Genomic DNA, 22,093 nt, shown 5'->3' with positions numbered 1-22,093 from the left:
GCTGATTTTTGTTGTTTGACTTCTGAATTAGTAAATTGCGAGTTGTTCAAAATAAATACTTAAGGCTCATCACCCAAGCACATTTCTACGTGTCAAATGATACTATACACAACGACCTTAATGGTAGAATGGGTAGAAGAATTTATCAATCGTATGAATAGAAATTTCTTTAACAAGGCCACGAATTGCTCACACTTACGAGAATTCAACACCTTCGAATATGTTATACTACCTGAGGAGGCTAATATCAGACTTTACGGGGCCCACCTCACCTGTGACTCAAATTTCCCGACTTAATTGCACCTTATGTATTATATGTGTATATACTACTTATGTATATATTTTGTATTTCACATTTATTCCTTTATTCTCATTTTACAGTACTGACTTATTTTTAGTATATAAAACTTTGTACTTTATGCATTTTCTTATGTATGTTATGTTAACATCAGTCAGTTACCCACACTCTTGTCAAGCCTGTCCTGGTCTTCGATCTTGTTTGGTTTTCTAAAACCTTGTGGTTTTCTAAACTTTCACAGAGCATTTTTAAAACCTAAAACTTTCACAGAGCATTCTGTAGTAAGTATTCTGTAGTGGTGTATGGTCACTTCCTTCTCTTCACCTCAGACCTCCTCTTACTCCGTCCGACTGTTACGTCATGAGCCTCTTAAGCAGACCGGTCACTGAGCCGGCAACATCGCACATATTAGCGATAGCCTGGTAATACATGTATTGATTGACTGATCGATGTCAGATGTCTTGTTTTACAGCTATTGTAACTAACTTAAATCATAGGCAAGTACAGAGTCAGAATATAGTGCTTTAGAAAGATTACCATTGAGTAAATATTGTCTACTTTGCTGCTTTAATTTAATTATCCGATGAATATTTTTGAAATAAATATTAGTTTATATGTTACAGAAGTAACTGCAGTCGAAAAGTGGCAGTAAAATGAAAAAAAAAAAAAAAAAAAAAAAACAAGGATTAGATAGGTAGACTTAGACCTTATAAATGGACAATGAATCAATATGCACAAGAAAAGAAGACACAAAGAAAATTAAGTATTTTATTTTATTTTATAATGAATGTTGAGATTTAAATTCTTCGGCACAAATAACAATAAAGAAAAGTAAATTTAACGGATATATGGCGGGTCTCGATCATAACAACGGCCCCTTAAATCTGCTGAGAGCAATTTTTCCCCTGCAAGACTTTTAAAGTTGATGTAAGCTTGGTATGCATCAGAAGAAGTTTCCTGAACGTCAAAACTCCAGTCGGTAAGTGAAGTCAGTTTCATATCACTGCTCACCACTGACGGAAATATATCTTTGGTAGAAAAGTTTGCTGCTAGCTGGACATCATAGAATAAAGTTTTGGACTTCATGGGAAAAGTTGAGCAAGGATTTCTGCCATAGGCTTCACATCTTATTAGCGTACACGTCTGCTCGCAAAAAGAGTAACGATAATAAAAATCTGTTGATCCATTGAATACCATCAAGTAAAAATTTTCCGTCAGTTTATTGGAAGAATACTTGAGAGAGCAACATACACCGTTAATACATGATTCAATGTGATCACTATCCTTCATTAATTTAACGAAGGAATAATTAATCATATCAACTTCCGTACACCGAAAATCTTTGAGAATGTCTATTGATCTACCTAAAACTTTCACAGAGCATTCTGTAGTAATGCTTGATCCGGCATTAAGCGATTCTCGAACATCATCCAAAGTTATTTCGGTGATACTGGCTTTTCGTGAAGCAAGTCGGTAATCTCTTTTTGGCACTCTAGCGACAACGACTTTTGATACGCCGTCCGGATTGAAGGTATAAGCCAGAGGACCATCAGCTCCGCGGAAGATTCCACTACCTACTGCATAATGCCCTGGAATCTGGATGTTAGCTGCTAAAAGAGTAGTATTATATCCTAATGACCACGATTCCCAAAACTGGACGGATGATGTTTGAGGTGGAATATTTATCCACATGGAAGATAATGCAATAGCATCTACTTGTTTTCTTTGAGCAAAAGCGGACATCTTTGCAAACATAATATCAAAAGAGATGAAAGTTGCAAAAGTACCGAAGTCTGTTACAAATGTAGGATCTTCTTGTTCTGGCGGTAAATCCATACCTAATTCATAGAATAAACGTTCTTTATAATAACGTAGAAGCAGCGTACCATCTCTATCAAAAACGACATTGGTATTGAATTGGTAAGATCCATCTTCTGGACATTCTTTCTGTCCCTTGCAAGATTCGATGCCTCCCATGTTTGCCACAATTACAATTTTATGCTGTTTAGCCATGCAACTCAAGCTAAATAGAATGCGACGGTTTTGATACTTTTCTCTTTCGTTGCAAGGGTTAACTCTACTCTTCTTGGGATCAGGAATCCTTTCTAAGTAGGGTTTCATCTCGTTTCGGTTATGTGCAGGAAATATACCATATTCTGGGAAGACTAAAATATCAGCTACCTGGGAAAAAAGAAAAAATAATATGTGCACAATTATATAAGCATCATTTCCGTTTAAGATATAATTATGAAAGTGAATTTCTAATTTTACTCAAATTTAAAAAAAATATATGCGTAAGGTAGATTCAAAACGGTTTTGGTCTCACGTATAAAACCCTTTTTGGCAATAAATTCCTCTTGTATATAAGTAGGGGCAATAACTTCTTTAGAGAAATCGAGTGCATTCTTTTTTCACTGTTTACTGAATGAAAGGATATGTTAGTTTGTTCTTGAAATTTTTAAAATGGAGCATCACTCTGTGACAAATTTTTGATTAAAGAAGGCACGTCGTTGTTGTTACTTATCTCACTTGTCTGACAGTGATATCAGAAGAACCTCACGAAATTCATCGCAGCAAGGAATGCAAAATTGCATCTTGGTGCAAGAGCCTTGAGCACCATACGGGTGACAGTACAACTTTGCTGAGTTCCGTTCCCAATTTTGGTGGAGAGTACCTCAAGAGAACGGGTTCGAGGGTAACCCACCCCTCTTCCCCTACCACTAACTTCTCGAGAGGATTTTCGGCTCGTCGCATATTTAGTCTCCCCCTGCCGCACAAACACTATACGTATTTTACAAACATCCCTGCTTTTTCAGGGATTCGAATCCGGGACCTTCGGTGCGGCATTCAGCGTGGTTAATCACTATCCCTGTTGGGCGGCAAAGGAGGTGTTAATCCCAAAGAAATAATGAGACGGTAGTACCGTGTGCATGCTGATTCCTCTTCTTCCTAGTTTACAGTGAAATAATAGCTGAAACAGTTTTGCATCTGCGAGAAACTAGATCGACCATTGGAGGTACTGACATCAGAAAATATCGTTAGTATCCAGAAGGAAATATTGAATGAGGAAAGGTTAAAAGTCAAGCAGATAGCAGCGAGATTGTATCTATCTAAAATAACTTTTTTGCATGTTTTGCATGAACAAAACCTCTGAAAGGACACCCTGACTTCTTTCAGCAATTCAGAAAACATTAACGTGTCAATATAATTTAAAAACAGAGCTGGGTATTTGAAGAACTCAGCCATTCCTTCACAATTCATATTTAATTTAAAGTGATTATCTCTTTCCGAAACGAAAGTATAAGCCTTCGTGGTAAGAAATTTAACGATGATGATGGCGTGAAAAGAGCAATTATGGAAATTTTAAAGACAAACCTTCAAATTATATTTTTAGGGGTACAGAATACCTCATTAAGCGACGTGGAAAAAGTATCGAGGTACAAGGGGATCATGTTTAAACTACTATTTGAAATTACTTAATATATAAAATTTTTTGTAGTTCATTCAGAAATATATATTTATAAAACTTTGACTCTACCTAAGTTGTGACATACCATATATTTTCAATGGAGTACAATCCAGTTTAATCAATTCACTCTCTTCATCCCATTACGAGTATCATATAAATACAGTTTCTATGCTTCCATATGATATGTTTTCAAAATGGACTCTGCCGAAAACATCGCAGTCGAAAACGTCGAGGAGAAAACAGGCAAAACGAAAATATTGTCATACAAAATTTTGTGGGAGAAAAGAAAGCAAGGAAAAAAACATCGCAGATCTAAAACATGGTGGTATGAAACATCGTAGTCGAAGATAAGGCAGTTCAAAAGCATCGAAATTTTAAAAGATCGTCGTAAAAAACATCGTGGTAAGAAATAAAGTACCCACAAAACCTCTCATGACGATAACATTGTAGACATGTATTTTACAGACGAAAAGTTGCAAATGCACCTTCGCATAATGATTTAGTATAAGCGCAAGTAAAAATGAGGAATATTACCTTTATTAAAATTGTGTCATATTTTTGGATTAATTAAGAATTCTTATGCTAAAAAGAGGAAGAGCGGATTTAGCATTTAATAGTTAAAAATGAGTGGAATAGTGGAATTTAATTTTACATATACCACTTAATAGAATATTTAATTTAATTGGTTAAATATTAAAAGTCATTATCTAATTACTCTTTTTTTATAAAGCTGTAATGGCAGTTGTTCGTAAAAGATATAGTCTAAAAAAGTTAGAAAAGGGAAGATGAGTAATTGTATGAGGTTACATATATTAAAATTGCTTAGTTAGTTTTCAAATCGTAAAATTATTTTCTTTTATCTTTGTTAATCTGATGTTCTTTTAGTAAGAATTAAGTCTTCTTTTGTTTCAGTTCATCCGTCTTCTTAAAAGTGTCATTAACATTATTTATGTACAACCTGCAGTTAATCATTTAGACGTTGATTCAATAGTTATGACGAAACATATCAGGAGGAAGCTACATAATATTTGAATAGGGGATTTGGATTTATTGAATTGTTGCTAAGACCACCAGGACTATCTGCCTAATTTGAGGGATGCCTTTGTAGCGGACACTCTCAGGAGCTGTCTCACATCCGCATTACATATTAGGAAAACCACAAATATCGCAAGCAATGCGTTCATTCGCTGGGTTCAAATTACCAGTGTTCAGCTACTTTACCCTTTGCCTACTGGTGGCCCTATTTGAGGAAGGGAATATTAACAAAACCTATTAGTTTTTTACATCATTCATTCAGAAGACCCATTTAAAATTATACCTCGAAAATGTGAACGCAGATTTTTCAGAAAGAATACATAATTACAGTTAATCTTCTTGGGGATTATCTTCTTCAGACGATCAGTGTTTCTGAGACCATAAATAAAGCTAGGTATTAAATAATCTTTCAGAGATGACCTCAATGTGCAGAAGGGTAGAAAAATGTGGATATCGTAATCGATCGCTTTAGACAGGGTTTTTTATATTTAATTTTATATTTAGACACTTTTATAAATAATTTAAGAATAATAATAACTTTTTTATGTAATTTATTCGGCATTTTCTTAGTTATTGCTAGAAGTTTTATAACATGCAGTAGCCCATCGTTTTTAGATGACAAGTGCCAAAAGTAACCAGTATGGCTGTGAAGTCTTGGTATTAGATCCCTTTTTTCTAAGACGACCACTTTCATAGAAAGTTAAAGCATTTAGAACAGTAAATGGTTTAGTTTTTCCATTTAGGTAATTTTTATTTCTTTCAGTAAGCATTTAACTTGTCGATGTTTTTATTTGAAAAATCTGAACTTTTTATTGTTATTAAACATACAATGAACATACAATGACCGTACTTAACATACAATGAATCATTCCGTAGCAGCATTTTCTGGAAATGACCAATAATCAGTTTAGGTATGTATAATAGACATATATTATCTAACTGATTGTTAAACACTGGTTTCCTGCTGGCAGAAGCCACCTGTTTCCCATTCTGCCTCAAAAAACGTTTTATATTTTGTCAGTTGCAAATAGTCACTAGAACCACACCAGTTAAATGGTAATTTTTCCGTAAGCTGAATTTTCCCCCCCTTTGTTTGGTTTATTTGATAATGGAAAAGCACTCGACTATCTGCTTAAAGGGAGGGATACCTTTGTGGAGGACTTTAAGAAACTGGCTCGGATACACATTACCACGAAACCACGAAAACGCCCATGCAGTCAAACCGTTCACTGTATTCGAACCTCTGACCATATTACCAGCGAATAGCAACTTTACTGCTCGGTCACTGGTAGGCTGAGCAGAAAAATGTCAGCAACGCAATTTGCAATTTGATTTATTTTTAGTACATTTGGAATCAGTTTTCCTAATTTAAGAAGAATTAACACTTTTAATCCAGTGCTGAATATAGATTAAAAGATTTAATAAAATTTAAATTCGAGCTTCTAGTTTCATTTAACGAACATTTTTTTACTGAGAAAAATTAGTAAACAGAATTTTTAAATTCGGAGTAAATTATTTAATAATTTTAAAACGGCGCACATTTAAAGGAATATGTCGTTAAATTAAATGTCAGATCCTAGTTGAATATCAACATAATTAAACTGAAATAGCTACAGTAGACAGCTAGAAGTAATATGCAAATGAGAAGAAAGACAGAGAGAGAGATGAGACTAGTCAGAGCAAAAATAATGTTTTCAAATGCCCAGCAGCAGTGAGTTAGCTTTCCAACAAAGCGCGGTTAGGGTTGCCAGAAAGTGGCAGGTAAAGGCAGGGTTGCCAAATTTCGAGCGAAATCACCCATTTGTCAACATACTTGGCTTGAGAGTGATCAACTGAGTCGGGGGTTGTACTTTAGTGCTTTGGCGTGAAGCTCTCTTTACCGTTATAACCTGTTGCTGATTGGTTCAGCCAGTTTATCGTAATTTTTCGACGACTGTAAACGTGTCTTTGGAACTCTACTGTGCAATGCTGGCGAATAAATTGCGTTTTGATTCTTCATCAAGTGTTGTCATTAATCATTCCGAACACACGAACCCGCAGAACGCGACAATATTTATGTTGAATTAAAAGGGAAAGCGTTTTAAAATACATTAGTTCAGCAGGCGGGTTATAGTTATCCGGTATCCGCCGAAAACATCGCGGAGAAAACAACGCAAGGCGAAAACATCATGGTACGAATCATCGTGGGATTTTTCATACATCTGCGTTTCATTTTTCAAGGTATAATTTTAAATTTGTGTTCCGTGTAGTGCCTAAGGGCAGAGCACGTAATAAAAAAAAAAATTTAAATTTGTAGCTTCTCAATGAATTATATAAAAACTAATAAATTTCCATTCGTCTTCCCTTCCTTAAATGGTGAGCAGTAGCCGAGAGTTAAAGTAGCTGAACACTGGTAGTTTGACGCAGGGAACTAACTTACTGCTTGCGATTTTTGTGCTTTTCCTAATATACGAGTATAACGTGAATATGAGAAAATCCTGAACAAAAGCATATCTGAACTTAGATAGACTAGTGGGCTTTGTAACAGTTCAATAAATCCAAATCCCCTACTGAAATATTATGCAGCTTCCTCCTGATATGTTTTGTCATAAGTAATGAATCAAAATCTAAACGATTAACTGCAGGCTATACATAAAAATGTTAATGACACATTTAAGAAGACGGAGAAACTGAAACAAAACAAGATTTAATTCTTACTAAAACAATACCAGATTAACAAAGGGAAAAGTAAGTAATTTTACAATTAAATAACAAATTAAACAATTTTAATGCATATTTAACCTCTCATTCCTTTTCTAACTTGTTTTAGACTATATTTTTTTCACGAAAAACTGCTAGTACAACTTCATAAAAGAAAGTAATAAGGTAATGGCTTTTAAGTACATAAATAAAAAATAATATTAATTGTTTATTAATTGTCTACTCATTTTCAGTTACTGAATGCTAATGTTTCCTTCTTCCTTTTTTAGCAGGAACATTATTAATTAATCAAAAAATATAAAATATGGAGGTAAATATATTCCTTATTCTTCTTTGCGCTTAGAAGTTATTATGCGAAGATGTATTTGCCTGAATTATGCCTGAATGTATTAAAGCCCGAAAACCACGTTTCTCATGTTATTGTCATGTGATGATTTACAGATGCTTTGCTTTTTACTATGATGTTTTTTATGACGATTTTTTAAAACTGCGATACTTTTGAATCATTTATTTCGATGAGGATATTTTAAACCACGATTTTTTCCTTGCTTTTTTTCCTCCTTCGATGTTTTCTACGATGATGTTTTTGTATTGCATTAAGAGTCCCTTATGATACACAAGATCTCCAAGAATGATCGCAGAACTTTATAAAGTCTCTGGAGCGAACATTTGTACGAAATGATGCTCCATTCAGTACTCAATCGAGCTTCAAAGCAAGCTAAAAGGAATATTATGTACAAATGTAGCGCTACCTAGTCGGTGATTTGATAATTACATTTCAAAAAGAATTTGATGAAAAAGAATTTGAGAAAAAAGAATTTGATGTTTATGGCTTACTTGATACGATAATTAGTCCTAATTATTTTTTAAATGATTTACATTCTCTCGCGAGAGGTCAAGAAGTTCTTAGTCGAACTACCGGCAGATCACGATCGACAATTTGGCAATGACTTTCTTAAAATGAATATAGGAGTTCACTTTCACTTACTTTTGACTTGGCTATCTGTACTGCTCTTTTGTAGTGAGCCAAGTTTTCAAATATAATATCATCTGCTGTTGCTTCCGACAAATTCACAAATTGTGCCGATGGACGGGCATGCTCATAGACGGCTGCAGTGAAGTATTCAGCTTCATTCGATAAGGCCACATAGAAACAGAGATAGAAGAACAGAAAACAGGCTCCATAATGTCTCATACTAAACATTTTGAGAAAGAAAAGAAGTGACTTGCAAAATAGTACAAATCTACATGATTTATCTACAAAGATTTCCAAGAATGATTAAAATTAATATACCTACACAGCTTTTTCATGATAACATAACAGAAAGCAGAATTATTCACACATTATATATCTGTTGGCATATTATATTAAAATGCACATTCTCCAATGAAAATATCTAGTATTTACTTGGATCAGAAGAAAGTATGAGCGCATTAATAAAGAATTTTAAAAATCATTTTCCTGAATTTCATCACTAAATTACTCGTATATACAGGCTGTTTCAAATAGTACATCGTAGTTTTGCAGTTATAGCTTAAGATACTATCCTATAAGATAAATTTCAGTTTACGAAAATTTGGATACGATACCTTCTGGTATATGTATATAAAATTAAAATTGTTATACCAGCCTTCTGAGACGAATACTTTGCATTAGTAAGTCATTGATTTTTCTGTTAATGAAAATAAAACTAAATATAATCTTGTTTAAAGTTTGACTACATTTAAAAAAGTTTACAGTTTCACTTATCTGGGAGCGGAGATGAATTGTTAAGATGAGATAACTTTTGAAACACTTACTGAATCTCTGCTGCAAATAGATGTTTTCATGGCCTGAACAGCTATTTAAACTCGGTCGCGGACACTTAACCGACCACAGTTAGCCGACAAGACATTTAGCCGACAGCGACACTTAGCCGACAAAACATTTAGCCGAAATGGACACTTAGCCGACAGGACATTTAGCCGACACGGACAGTTAGCCGACATGACATTAAGCCGACAATGAGTCTAGCTCTTCCCAATGCTTTTAAATTTCTAATACTTTGACATTTCATTACTACTTTGCTCAACACATCACACTACATTCATTCCCGTATAAAGTCGTTTCGCTCCTCCTACTAATGAAATTTCAGTGACATTACCGCTCAGCCGCTGCTGGACTAACAGAAATAGAGTGACCATTTTACTTAATCTATAACCAGTCTCTTCCAATAAAAATTGCCTTTTTAGGCTAGAACTTTATAAATGCATTCAGGAAAATGGGCACCAAAAACTTCCCTATTACCATAGAGCTAAAACAAAAAACGGGAAAGAAAAGGAATGAAAGAGAAAGAAAAAATTAATGAAAAGTGAAATGAAAATTTATACATTTTTAACAGATATTGAGAAAGTTACATTTTATAAGAAAAACATGAAACAATATAACATATTATATTAAAAATTACACATCGCGACTTTTATTTTTTGAAACCAGTGTACATAATATTATCTAGTTACATGACCAAGGCCAACTTATACTCAAGGCTTGCCCAGTGTGAAAATATTCTTTTGTGTTTTCGGTGGCCTTCGTGAAATTTCTACTGACCGCAAGAGGGCGCTACTATTCCGCTACGCTTTGCGACGTTAACAATGAGAACAATGGTACCCGAGACAAATAATTATCTTGTTATATGTAAAATTTAAAAACGCTTAATCTGTAGTAGTCAGAAATTATACATTTCTTTTTAATAAAAATATTTTTATTTAGAAAGAAAGCATGAAATTTCAAGTTATTTTCAAATTATGTTAATTTTTCTTTTTTCATATATAAACAAGACCTGATCTTGATTTTAATTCCTGCTTACATCTAGAGTTATCTATTCCAATTTAAGGGTAATTTAGAGCATGTGTTTTACTTTTAAATTATTTATATAGTACGAAGTTAGCAGGTAGCTTCAGAACATAAACTATTTCAGCGCAAAATTTTCAAGTTGTCCTGTACAACAAAATAATTTAGAGCCACTATTAAATATGTAATTGAGAAATTAATAAATAATGAACTAAAATTTGTTAACGCATAAGAGAAAAAGTATTTATAAAAGAGATTTGGCCTTGCCGCAACCAAGACCAAATTATAAGTAAGTACAGTTCAAAGTAGTAAGTACAGTTCAAAATAGCGTATATCTAGATGTAGGCAGGAATTAAAATCAAAATCAAATAGCTGACAGTTATATATAAACAAAAAAAAAATGGAATAGCTTGAAATTTCATGTTTTCTTTCTATATAAAAATATTTTTATTAGAAAGAAATGTATAATTTCTAACTACTACAGATTAATCGTTTTTAAATTTTGCATATAACAAGAGAATTATTTGTCTCGGGTACCGTTCTGTCGTTGTTAACGTCGCAAAGCGTAGAGCGATCTTGCGGTCGGTAGAAATTTCACTGAAGCCACCGAAAACACAAAAGAATATTTTTCACACTGGCAATCCTTGAGTATAAGTTGGCCTTGATTCTACAAATACAACGGCAGCATTCACCGGAGTCACAGTTCGGGAGGGTGACCTCCCACGTGACTATGGACTTCGTGTTTTCTTCCTCTCTCTGCTGCATCTCATATCTGCAAGCCATGCTATGTTTTCTTTGTAAGAAGGTTGATCCAAAAAAAAAAAAAAAAGTTTACAAGCAGAAGCATTTGAAACGTAATAATTGTGGAGCGAATATTTCCACCCATGGTGGTTGACATATGGCGCTAGTTGTCCTACAGAGGTTCTACGAGTAAGTAGCGTCAGTACGCAGACACTTAAGAGCGACAGTAATGGCATGACGTCTAGAAAAGTGGTCTCGCATAGAGGTGCGAGCGGTAATTCGATTCTTACGGGCCAAGAATGTGGCCGCATCCGAAATTCACAGACAAATCGTTGAAGTATACGGGGACAAAGCAATGAGTAGACAACAGGTAGCGAAATGGTGTCGTTCTTATCAAGCAGGCAGGGAGCATGTGGAAAACCGCAATATGGAAGCGAGCGGCCGTCCAAGTTCTTCAAGGACGGATATCAACACGGCACGTGTTGAAGAAATCATCCAAAGGGATCGACGAGTAACCGTGCGTGAGATTGCCTCAGAGTTGGACCTGAGTAATGGTAACGTTCAGCGTATCGTAACAGATGAGTTGCGATATTCCAAAGTTTGTGCCCGCTGAGTTCCACATGCGTTGTCCGCGGACCATAAGGCCACTCGAATGATGTGCAGCCTCACATTTCCTCAGCGATACCATTCAGACGGGCAACACTTCATTGATCGCATCGTTACCGGTGATGAAACATGGCTTTATTACTTCACCCCCAACCCATCCAAAAGAGCCACGATGGAGTGGAAACACGCTGGATCACCGACGAGGAAGAAGTTTAAGCTCAAACCCTCTGCCGGTAAAGTGATGGCAACCGTTTTCTGGGATACGACTGGTGTTATCCTAATTGAGTATTTGGAGCGTGGCCATACCATTAACATGGACCTTATAAGAAATAGGCTAACCCAATTGCGTTTTCTCCCTTGTCTGGCGCGTTCCCGGCTGTCACCTTGATCACATCCGGAGGAGAAGGGACGACTTCCAGAAATTAGCAATGGTTGGCTATTGCAGCGCGTACAATTGTCACGAAAACGCTGGTGGTAGTGCCTCATTTCACAAGTAAGAATTTTTAAATATTTTTATTTTTGACACTGAGATTGCTTTTTAAATACTTAGCATGTTTTTCAAGCATAATTAACGTTCTAAATAATTATAAAGCTGTTGCATGCTTTCAGGCTTGTATATATTTTTAGCTTTTCCTATGATGTAAGCGAATTTGTAACTTCTTTTAGAAAATAATATTTTAAATCTGAACTAACAGAAAAATTCAACCAAGTAATTTTCTCTTACAATTACTAAAACTATAACTACTACTAAACTATAACTAAATACTAAAATGCCTAAAAATGAATTTTTGAAAGTTTTTCTTTAAAATTTATCATTTTTTGCTGCTTTTTTAAATTATAGGTAAATTTTAATTCCTAGCATTATAACTAATCAAAAATAAGAATATTTAAGAACGAAAAGTATACATCTTATATAGCTGGTTTTGTTGTTAAAAGCTTAGCTTATAAAGTAAAATGTAATATCTGTTTCTCAGCTTTAGTTTCAACAGAACCATATGTTGGTTTGCTAGGTTTCAAATATTATAAATCTGGATGTAAAGGTTTGACTTCTCCTTCCAGTGACGTCCGAATGATCTGCAAAAATGCAGAAATAATTTTTAGGCAGACTGAAAAGGAGTTTAAATTGAATAAAAAAAATATTATAAATTTCATGACTCTAAAAGTCTTAAAAAGCGTAGGAAAACATATATTTCCTTCTCTTCAAGACCATATTTATGATGATGAGCCAGATAAAAACCACCTGATTAAATTAATTAAAGCAGTGATATTTCAATATTTAAAAATCAGAATGCATCATGCAGTTGCATGTTACAATGAATCTAAACAGAGAGAAAATATTCGAAGCAGATTTACTAAATTAATTTTATTTAAGCATCAATAAACCATATTATCTGTTTCTCTTCCTCTCTCTCTCTAAATATATATATATATATATATAGGTGTGTGTATTTACATTAATAGATAAATAGATATAATGTTGTTTTCACAAATATTTGAAATAAAAAGTGAAGTAAGCGAATTTTTCAATGCAACAAATATCCTAAATTGTTTACTTTCATACATATGTATTTATGGATGTATAGTCATTCTGCTTAAAGTATTTACAGGTATATAAAATTACAAGGTTACTTTTTAAAATTTAAGATTGGACATATAATATCTTGTATTTTATAGTAATTAATTTTTAAATTTATTTCTAGTTCCGCACAAGATTTTTTTTATTTACTGCGAATTTTTTTTTAATTTTTCATTACACTCAGAAAAGTTTATGCTCCGAATTTTATGAGTTATTAATATTGTCATAAATGATCATCTTTTAATACCAAAATAATTTTGAAAACAGAAAAAATAAATAAAACAATCCTTGGTTTCTATAAACATTTGAAATGATAAATATTTGCTACTACTGCTTGAAAATGCTCATAAAATTTTTAAAAAATTACCAAATCTTGTTTAATTTTACCTTATTTGTTTCATAGCATCATGTACTATCAATCTTACTTAATTTTACTTTATTTGTAGGCAAAAGTAAATTCATAAATTTTTTGTTTAGAGTTTTTACCGTTTTATCAAGGTAATGATGTTTAGACAAGAATTACACTTATGCTCAAAATGCAGTAAAAAAAATACTCAAAATGCACTAAAAAGTGGTTTCATGAGATATATAAAATCTTATTAGCAAAAACTGTGATTTTTATTATCTCATCATTTATACAACGTGTCACATTTAATAATTAAAAAGAGTTATGTGATACAAACGCCATATGTTTCAATGTTACGATAAACTAAATAGTCTCTACTCTCTCTTCTCGACATGTGTGTGACGCACGCCCCACCCACTGGGTTAGTCTATTTCTTATAAAGTCCATGACCATTAAGGCCGATCGTTATTGTGCCACCTTAACGAAATTGCGTAAAGCCATCCGACTCAAACCGCCTGGATTACTGAGCAAAGGCGTCATTCTTCTGCATGACAATGCCAGGCCCCATACAGCTCGCCAGACTCAGGAATTGCAGCAAAGGTTCAAGTGAGAGGTCTGGAATCACCCCCCCCATACAGCCCCGATTTGGCTCCAAGTGACTATTTCATTTTTTCGGCGTTGAAGCGATACTTATCCGGAACACGGTTAACCTCAGACGATACAGTGAAAACAACTGCCGAGAAATGGCTCAATTAGCAGGGCCCTGATTACTACCAAGACGGGATAAACAAGTTGGCCGAAGTCAAGTCAAGTCGTCGTTCTAGCACTAGGTGTCAACCACTTGAGGGTTTTTACCAAGGAGGTTAGAATAGAAGGAGGGAGGGTTCGCAGTTTCCTCCACTATCGGGGAATGAAACTCCGCCGAACAAGCGGCGTCCATGTTTGTGACTTCAAAACATTGCATTACGGCAGTGACATGTACGTGTTTCTAAGCTGTTCCGTGCATTTATTTTCCAGTAAAAATATGTTAAATTTATAATGAAATCCCTCGCTATTGTTGAATTTTTGTTTTAAAGTAATAAAGATGATATCCATAATTTACTATGTACAGCAAATTATTAAGAAATAGTTCGAAATCTAAATGCATGCGCATAACATTAAAGCCTTTAAAAAATGATGTTTCTGCATATTTCACGAATTTGCTTAGGTTAGAAAATAAATCTTAATAAAATAAAACAGATTTATGTGAATTCATTGATTTCAGTTTATGTGCATTTCATATTTATTAATCTCAAAGAAACTGCCTTTAATTAAGTTGAATTACAGAAATACACCTATATAAGTTTTTGGATACATCTTTCCACATGTTCAATTGTGTAAATATTTTACTTAATTTTATCACTATACTGCCCAGAAATTTGTAAGTTTATGCAAAAAATTTTTAACAACAGAACAGTTTATCTTAACTTAAAAAAATGAATAATAATTAATATATAAAGAAAAGCATTGCTTTATTTAACACCTTTACAATTAATAAAAATAGTAATAATTGATTTCTTACTTTTCATGAAAGTTATAAAACGAATTAACTAAAACGTTCAAATTATACAATTTAAATCCTACCATATAGCATTGTATCTTAAGGAACGAAGATACCAGCTATAAACAGAAACATTAAAATGTATTTAATATATTTTGATTCTAGTTATATTAAATAACCTATTTTAAGTCCTTTTTTTTCACATCTGGAAAGAAAACCACATGACATTGTGATATTTTTTGACATAGTTGTCATATTACATAAAAAAAGAAAATTAATACTTACGTGTGAAAAATAAAACCCGGAATTTTTTTCGAGAATCTATTTGTGCATCCATATGCAATACAAGCTGACATGCTTCAAAAAGAAAAGAAAAAAAGTGTTGCAATGACAGACTTCCTTGCACAAGTCACGGTGATAACAGGAAGATGGCCGCCAAGCTTCACCGTTTGAGTTGAACCTTCCCTCCTTCTATTCTAACCTCCTTGGTTTTTACCTATCTTTGTAGCGGCCTAGGCCAATAACTTTAAATTTGAAATTTAAATGGTGCATGAGCACCTCACCCGAAGGCGAAAACGAAAAAACCGAGGTGGCGAAGCCATGAGGTCGAGCAAGCATTTTCTGAAAAGAGAAAATTTTTCGTTAGTAGATGAAGGAGATTGGTCGGGGACAGTCACGTGAGAGGTCACCCTCTCAAGAGCTGACCCGCGCCGCTGCTGCTTAAAACAGGAGTTTGAAGCGAAGAGCGAAGGAGAATTTTGCAAATAAAATGAAGTCCAATCAATTCTGCACAGAAGTAGAATAAACATTTAATCTTCGTCTTCTGCTATCTTAATTAGGCACATCGCTGCTTAGAAACCTGCAGATAATTTTTAGAAGGTTGACTTTGCTCATTTTATTTTTTCAATATGTTGGATGATTGATTCCAGGAACTTTTGAACTTTAGCGTCGCATAGCCAGGAGACTGCTTCGTTAACTCCGTCGGAATCTGGTTTTTTCTTATGGAGTAATATTTCACTGTAAAGAGATTGGGTAAGCCAACCTCCTTGGGGTAGGCTTATCATTGGGTTTTTCTTTTGGTTTATCTGATGAGATAAGTTGTGGGAATTCTTCACTGTTAGGGAAATACATTTTTGGATTCGTAATTTGTTTCTTTTCTAGCTTTTCAAATTTTTTCTTGTATTCAGGGCATCGTTTGCAAAAAATGCAGGAAGGCTTTTCGTCATCTTTAAGATTACATCTTTAAGAAACTTTAACTACTAAGCTTCTGTGCGGGCCTCCGCATTTGCAGCATTTCTTTGGATTAGTGCATAGATGTTGGGAGTGTCCCCACTCCTGACATCTGAAACACTGCGTTGGTCTCTTTTTTGGATTCCATTTTTCGATGATAACAGCTATGCTGAACATATTATTTAGATTATATACTGCATATCCTTCGGTGTTTCTTTTGAGTTCTAAAAGCCACATAGGGATTTTTTCAAAATTGTTTTACTTTTGTAATCGGGAATTTTCTTCTTTGTAAGTCTTCAAAAATAATTTCTTCGGAAGTGTTGATAGGAAGGTTCTTAAGAATAACTTTGATCGGCTTCTCCCAGCTTAGCCTATATGTGTGAAAAGGTACTGCACGTTTCCTAAGAAGTTCAGTGATTTTTAAATATTCAGCTGATGTTTTAAATTGTACGAAGATTGATTGACCTTTCATCTGAGCTTCAAATTCTTCAATAGTATGATTTCTGATGTCTTTTTCTATGTTAATCCAATTGATCTGCTCTTGTTGAAAGACAATAGGGGGGGGATTTCTTCTTGTTTTGAAGTTTCATCATGATTTGAGCTGGTTGGTTGCTCTTCTAATGTTTGGAATCTGTTTTCTGTTGAAATGTCCATTTTTTCCTGTTCGATATGAATTTTGCCGTCTTTTTTGGTGATATCCAAGCTTCTTTACATGCTTCTTCATTTTTTCGGATTGGGGGGGGGGATTCTTCGCCGGGGGGAACGTTGAAATTATGTGTAATTTTTCGGATTTCTTCAGGGGTATATATATTTCTGTAAAATGTTCAACCATAAAATCATGAGACCAATCCTTTCCCATTTCTGCTCTTAGTTGGTTAGTTCCTTTGCGCCTAAGTATTTATATAGCTTTGGGTTTTTTGTAATTTCTTCTGCAAGAGAGCCTCTTCGTTTCTTCGTTTTGCGTTTAGGTTACTTTACATAATCGGAAATCTTCATTGACATTGATTTGGAAGAGATTTTCGATCTATCAGATTCCGTATCTTCATCATCCGTGGAAACATCATTTGCCCTAGTAGAGGACATTTTTGCGTACCCGAAGGTAAATTTAAATACGTACCCGAAGGTACCTGAGAAAATTTAAAGCGTGCAGTACAGGTGTGAGACACAGAACTGTCCGCCTACGGGACTGGGACAGTTACGGAAATAAAAAAAAATCGGGAGAGCTCAGCAGTGCGTCCTACACGCTTGGCGGCTGCTGCTCGAATGTTGAATGACTGATGACTGATGACTGAAGTTGGTCGAACGTTTTGACAAATGCCTAAACAGGTTTGGCGGCTATGTTGAAAAGTGGAGGCCAGATGTGTCTCTTGATTCCCATTTGTATCTTGTCTCTATTGTTAATAAATACTTTTTCATTTGCCTTGTAAACTATTTTTTGGATCACCCCTCGTATATACCTGTAAATATTTATTGCTGTTCAATCTCTGATAAATTTTTAAACATGAAAACCTTCTTTGACACGGCTGTACTTTGGACTATCTATCTAAAATATCTACATACATTAGTTCCTAGCGTGCCTACGAGATGAACTTTAACTACTAAGCTCCGCCCACCGTTCTTGAAATTTATAGGTCATAGGTCTTCGCTTATTTAATAGGTATACGACCCTGAAGTCCTTATCTATCTATCTGTCCTATGTGGGTATCCCAAGAGTGAAAAAATAATCTCCTCGTAGGTGCTAAGGCGGCTGTAGCGTCCTCCTTCCTCCGAGTCTTGAAGCCAACAGAATATCGTGGGCGTAGTAATTGAGGCATATAACAGAAGTGGGCGGAGCATAGTTGCACTGACCAGTCGTTTAAATTTTTAACACATAACAGACGTTAAAGTGCTGCCCCGGGGGGCGCAAAGTCCATATCGCTTTGCCAACATAATTAAGTAAAGGTAATAAAGAGTAAATAATGAAAAGTAGAAAAAAACATTATATACACTATGTCTTGAAATTTGGAAATCACAGCTCTTTTATGAACTCTGTGTGTAAAATTATCGCGGTATTCACTTACCACGGCTATTACAACTATAAGAAAAATATGTTTTCATATTTCTACACGGCAGATGGCATGTACTCTCGGACATCACATGACATTGCTATACTTTGGACTATCTTCTCAATGTATATCTTGAAAAAATATAAGATAATAAATATAAGACTCATTAGTCGGTACTTTCGTTTGAACAACTATGTTTTTGCTATTTAAATTTAAGTTAGTAATTTCTTTATGTTTACTTGTATTTGATTTGCATGTTACACCACCCCACGATGTAATACTCCCGCAGTGGCAAATGCCACCTTTCTCTTTATTTTTCATATCTTGTCTCTGTGACACCTTCACTGATATTTTTACCTCCAGGATGCCATATTTAAAGACAACTGGCAAAAAGCCTGCAAATCCACACAGGCTAGGCCCAGTATAACAGCGGTAAATGGAAATGGACTGGAAATACAACGATGGCGTACTCGTTTAAATGTACTGATTTATACATTCTTTAACACCCCTAACATTATAATAGTAATGTTTTAAATATTAAAAAAGAATGGCAATCTGCTATGTACAGAATTCTTTTCCACTGACAATCTCGGAACACCTGCTATTGTTAGCTGGGCGAGTTCGATATACGCAGGTGAGAGGAATAGAAAGGAAAGGTTCCGCAATCGTTTCCAACGGAAATAATTAGATCGTGGAATGGCTTGCAGTGGGTACCTGGGGATAAAGGTATATGCTCGCTGACTTATTCCCGAACCGTGGAAGTAGTTTCACTGCCTATTTTTATGCTCCATTTTTATCGAACATTTTGTTTAAGGACTGATTAATTTTTATCAAATTGTGAAACAAAAAAAAACTTCATAGAGAAATACGTATTTGCAATGTAAAATTGTATGCTTATTTAAAATTTGCTTAAAGGCATAACGTTTTGGCGAAATTACGTAATTTTGTTTATTCCAACGAAATTTAATATTTATTAGAACTCTTATTACGGTAAAGTAACAGAGTATTACATGAAGTTACAATACGTAAGTGTAAAGTTTTTATTTACTTTAGCTATTGTAGAAAATTGTAACTGTAAAAAAAAAAGGGCAGACAATCAATAAGAATAATAAATAATACCTACCCTCACAAAGCAGGAGCCCGTTCATTGTAGGCGCTCAATCCCGGAACGACTGAAATTCCGTATACTCAAAATCCCTTTTCCTTTCTTCTCATAGCTCCTCCCTACTTTCACGTACCCTACCTACAAATCTTGGACTCTTCCAGCAAACACGTTCCGGGATTAAGCGCCTACTTACTGTTTTCCTATTCAAGTACGCCACCGCAATCGTGTAATCATTGCCGTGGCCTATGTTGTTAACAAGAAGTTACATCCCTTCCAAGTGAAGCTAATGAGGTGGCGAAAATTGTCGCGGATTTGATGAAGATCGACTTGCTGCTCAGCGCTACCAAAGAATCTCTAAGGAGAAGAATAAAAGCTTCCATAGACACAAACCTGCTTTTAGCCTCTTCTCACGGTTTCCTGCTACAGGACCCACATGATTTACCCTTAATGCCAGGTTCCTTCGAGACATCTCTCATGCTACTGGGAAACCCAGTATAACACAAATAAGTATGTAAACCTGTTTTTGTCTCTGCGGGGGCAGCTATACCGAAGAGCCAAGGCTATGCAGTGAAACAACAGCGCAGGGTGGAATTTACATAGCGTAGCGGGGTAGATAGTAAATGTTTTACTTTGAAATAACTCAAAATGTTTTATTTTCATACATTTCCGGAGTTTTATGAGCAAAATGATGTTAGTTGGAATTATAGAAATCCTATCCAATTTTTACTTTTAATTTAAACAGAGAGCCATACGAATACAAAATTTTAATGAAATAAATTTCTTAATACTTGTCAGGATTCAGAGACTTTTGCTTTAGATAAATTGTGTAGTTGATCTTTTATCTTCTTATCTTTAATTGTCTAGATATTTCGCATGGAACATCCTAAAGTTCAATTGCAAAATAAATAATAATAAAAAAATGAATGAATAAATAAATTTTATTACTTTTATATTCCTTATATTAATTAAAGGGGTAAGTGTTCGTTTACGAGCACGGAACTTGGCAATAAGCTGTGTAATGTGTGGGGTCCAAGTGAGTCGCCTATCTAAGGTAATGCCTACGTATCGGGCTTGCCTAGTCCACTGCAGAGGGGTGTTGTACATCCGGATCGAGTCTTCAGAGTCTATTGTGACTCTTTTTGTGAACCAGATCGCCTCCGACTTGTCCACGTTGATCTTGAATTTCCAGGCTGTGAGCTTTTACTTCCGACATTAAAAGTTTTGTTTTTATTTCTTTTCTACTACTCGGACAATGGCGCCGACCAGTGAAGCTATAGACAAAATGACACAATTGAAACGAAAGCGAAAAGCCGTGCGAAGTAATGTTTCTCGATTTTCTACTTAAATTGATACTTTGAACGATGATTTCTTAATTCAGAAGGTTGAATATATTTGTAATCGCTTAACAACTGCTTTAAATGATATGAAACTAATAGATAACGAAATTCACAACTTCCTTTCTGACGATGAATATGAAAGTGATAACTTACAGTGTGAAAACTACATAGATACTGGTGAATCCGCAATTTTCAAAGCACGAAAAATTATTCAGAACAAATTATCGCCAACTGCAAATAATGCTACTGGTTAGAATATGGATACCAATGATTTGGATATGACATTTGGCGACCCTTCTACTACTGCGTGTATGACTCAATCATATACAGTTAAATTGCCAACAATTAAACTACAATCATTTACAGGAGAAATTGAACACTGGCAATGTTTTTGGGAACAGTTTAAATCTTCTATAGATGCCAATCCACATCTTTCTGCTATTGATAAACATGTTTTCCTCAGATGTTATTTAGATGGTGAAGCTAAACGTCTTGTTGATGGAATTAGTGTAATAGGAGACACCTATGAAACAAAAACAAATTGTTGGAGGAATGATACGGAAATAATGATCGAATTATCCAATCACACTTATATTACTTAGAACATTTAAATATTATTCAAAACCCATCTCCTACGCATCTAAACGATCTTTACATAGAATGTAACAGAAGAATTCAAGCTTTAACTGCTCTCGGTGAAAATATTGACGCGTACGGTAGAATTCTAGTGCTAAAAATTATTCGTGCATTCCCCAATGATATTTGTTGCGGCTGGATTATCTATGCCAATTGTGAAAAACTAAACGAAGGTAATATTACTAGATTGATGCAGTTCTTGGCAGAAGAAGGGGAAGGTGTAGTTGCAGCACAAAGAGTTAAAGGTACGTCTTTTTCTGATCACACCGTAAAGTGCACTGTAGAAAATTTTGAAATCAATTCCAAAAGTAAACAAACGTAAGAAAATTTCGCCATTTTGTGATACTCAGGACATTGGCTTCAAAATTGTGAAACTGTTACAGACTATGATACTCGTGTTCAGAAACTTAAAACTTCCAATCGCTGCTTTCAGTGTACTAACCGTGGTCATAGAGTTTCAAACTGCCCAAGAAAAAATACTGCACGATGCACTAAATGCAAGAAAAGGCATCATGTTTCTATTTGTCCTCCTGTTGAAAACAATCAACTGCGGATTGTGCTGTAAATCATATAACCTTTCCCAAAACAATTTTCGCACA

At 34.7% G+C, this 22,093-nt stretch overlaps 1 protein-coding gene across 2 annotated transcripts in view; it reads right to left on the bottom strand.

The window, feature by feature from the left end:
* Positions 1-1,052: 1,052 nt before the first annotated feature.
* Positions 1,053-22,093, bottom strand: part of LOC118200208 (pantetheinase-like) — a 39,871-nt gene continuing 18,830 nt past the window's right edge. The window contains exons 2-4 of one of the 2 annotated variants that reach the window (XM_085826969.1): positions 15,427-15,762; positions 8,491-8,698; positions 1,053-2,479 (exon numbers count right to left, since the gene is read on the bottom strand). In XM_085826969.1, the coding sequence (XP_085683095.1) occupies positions 1,136-2,479; positions 8,491-8,698; positions 15,427-15,497 (1,623 nt within the window). In that variant the 5' untranslated portion in view covers positions 15,498-15,762 and the 3' untranslated portion in view covers positions 1,053-1,135. The remainder of the gene's footprint in view (positions 2,480-8,490; positions 8,699-15,426; positions 15,763-22,093) is intronic. The other variant, XM_035372146.2, reaches the window with a different exon arrangement.

Source organism: Stegodyphus dumicola, chromosome 11 (assembly GCF_044657685.1).
Source record: "Stegodyphus dumicola isolate Sdum_Otavi_A_Nest chromosome 11, ASM4465768v1".
Taxonomy (NCBI): domain Eukaryota; kingdom Metazoa; phylum Arthropoda; class Arachnida; order Araneae; family Eresidae; genus Stegodyphus; species Stegodyphus dumicola.
Note: the sequence above shows the minus strand (reverse complement) of the source record. Positions and strands in the feature narration are given on the sequence as shown.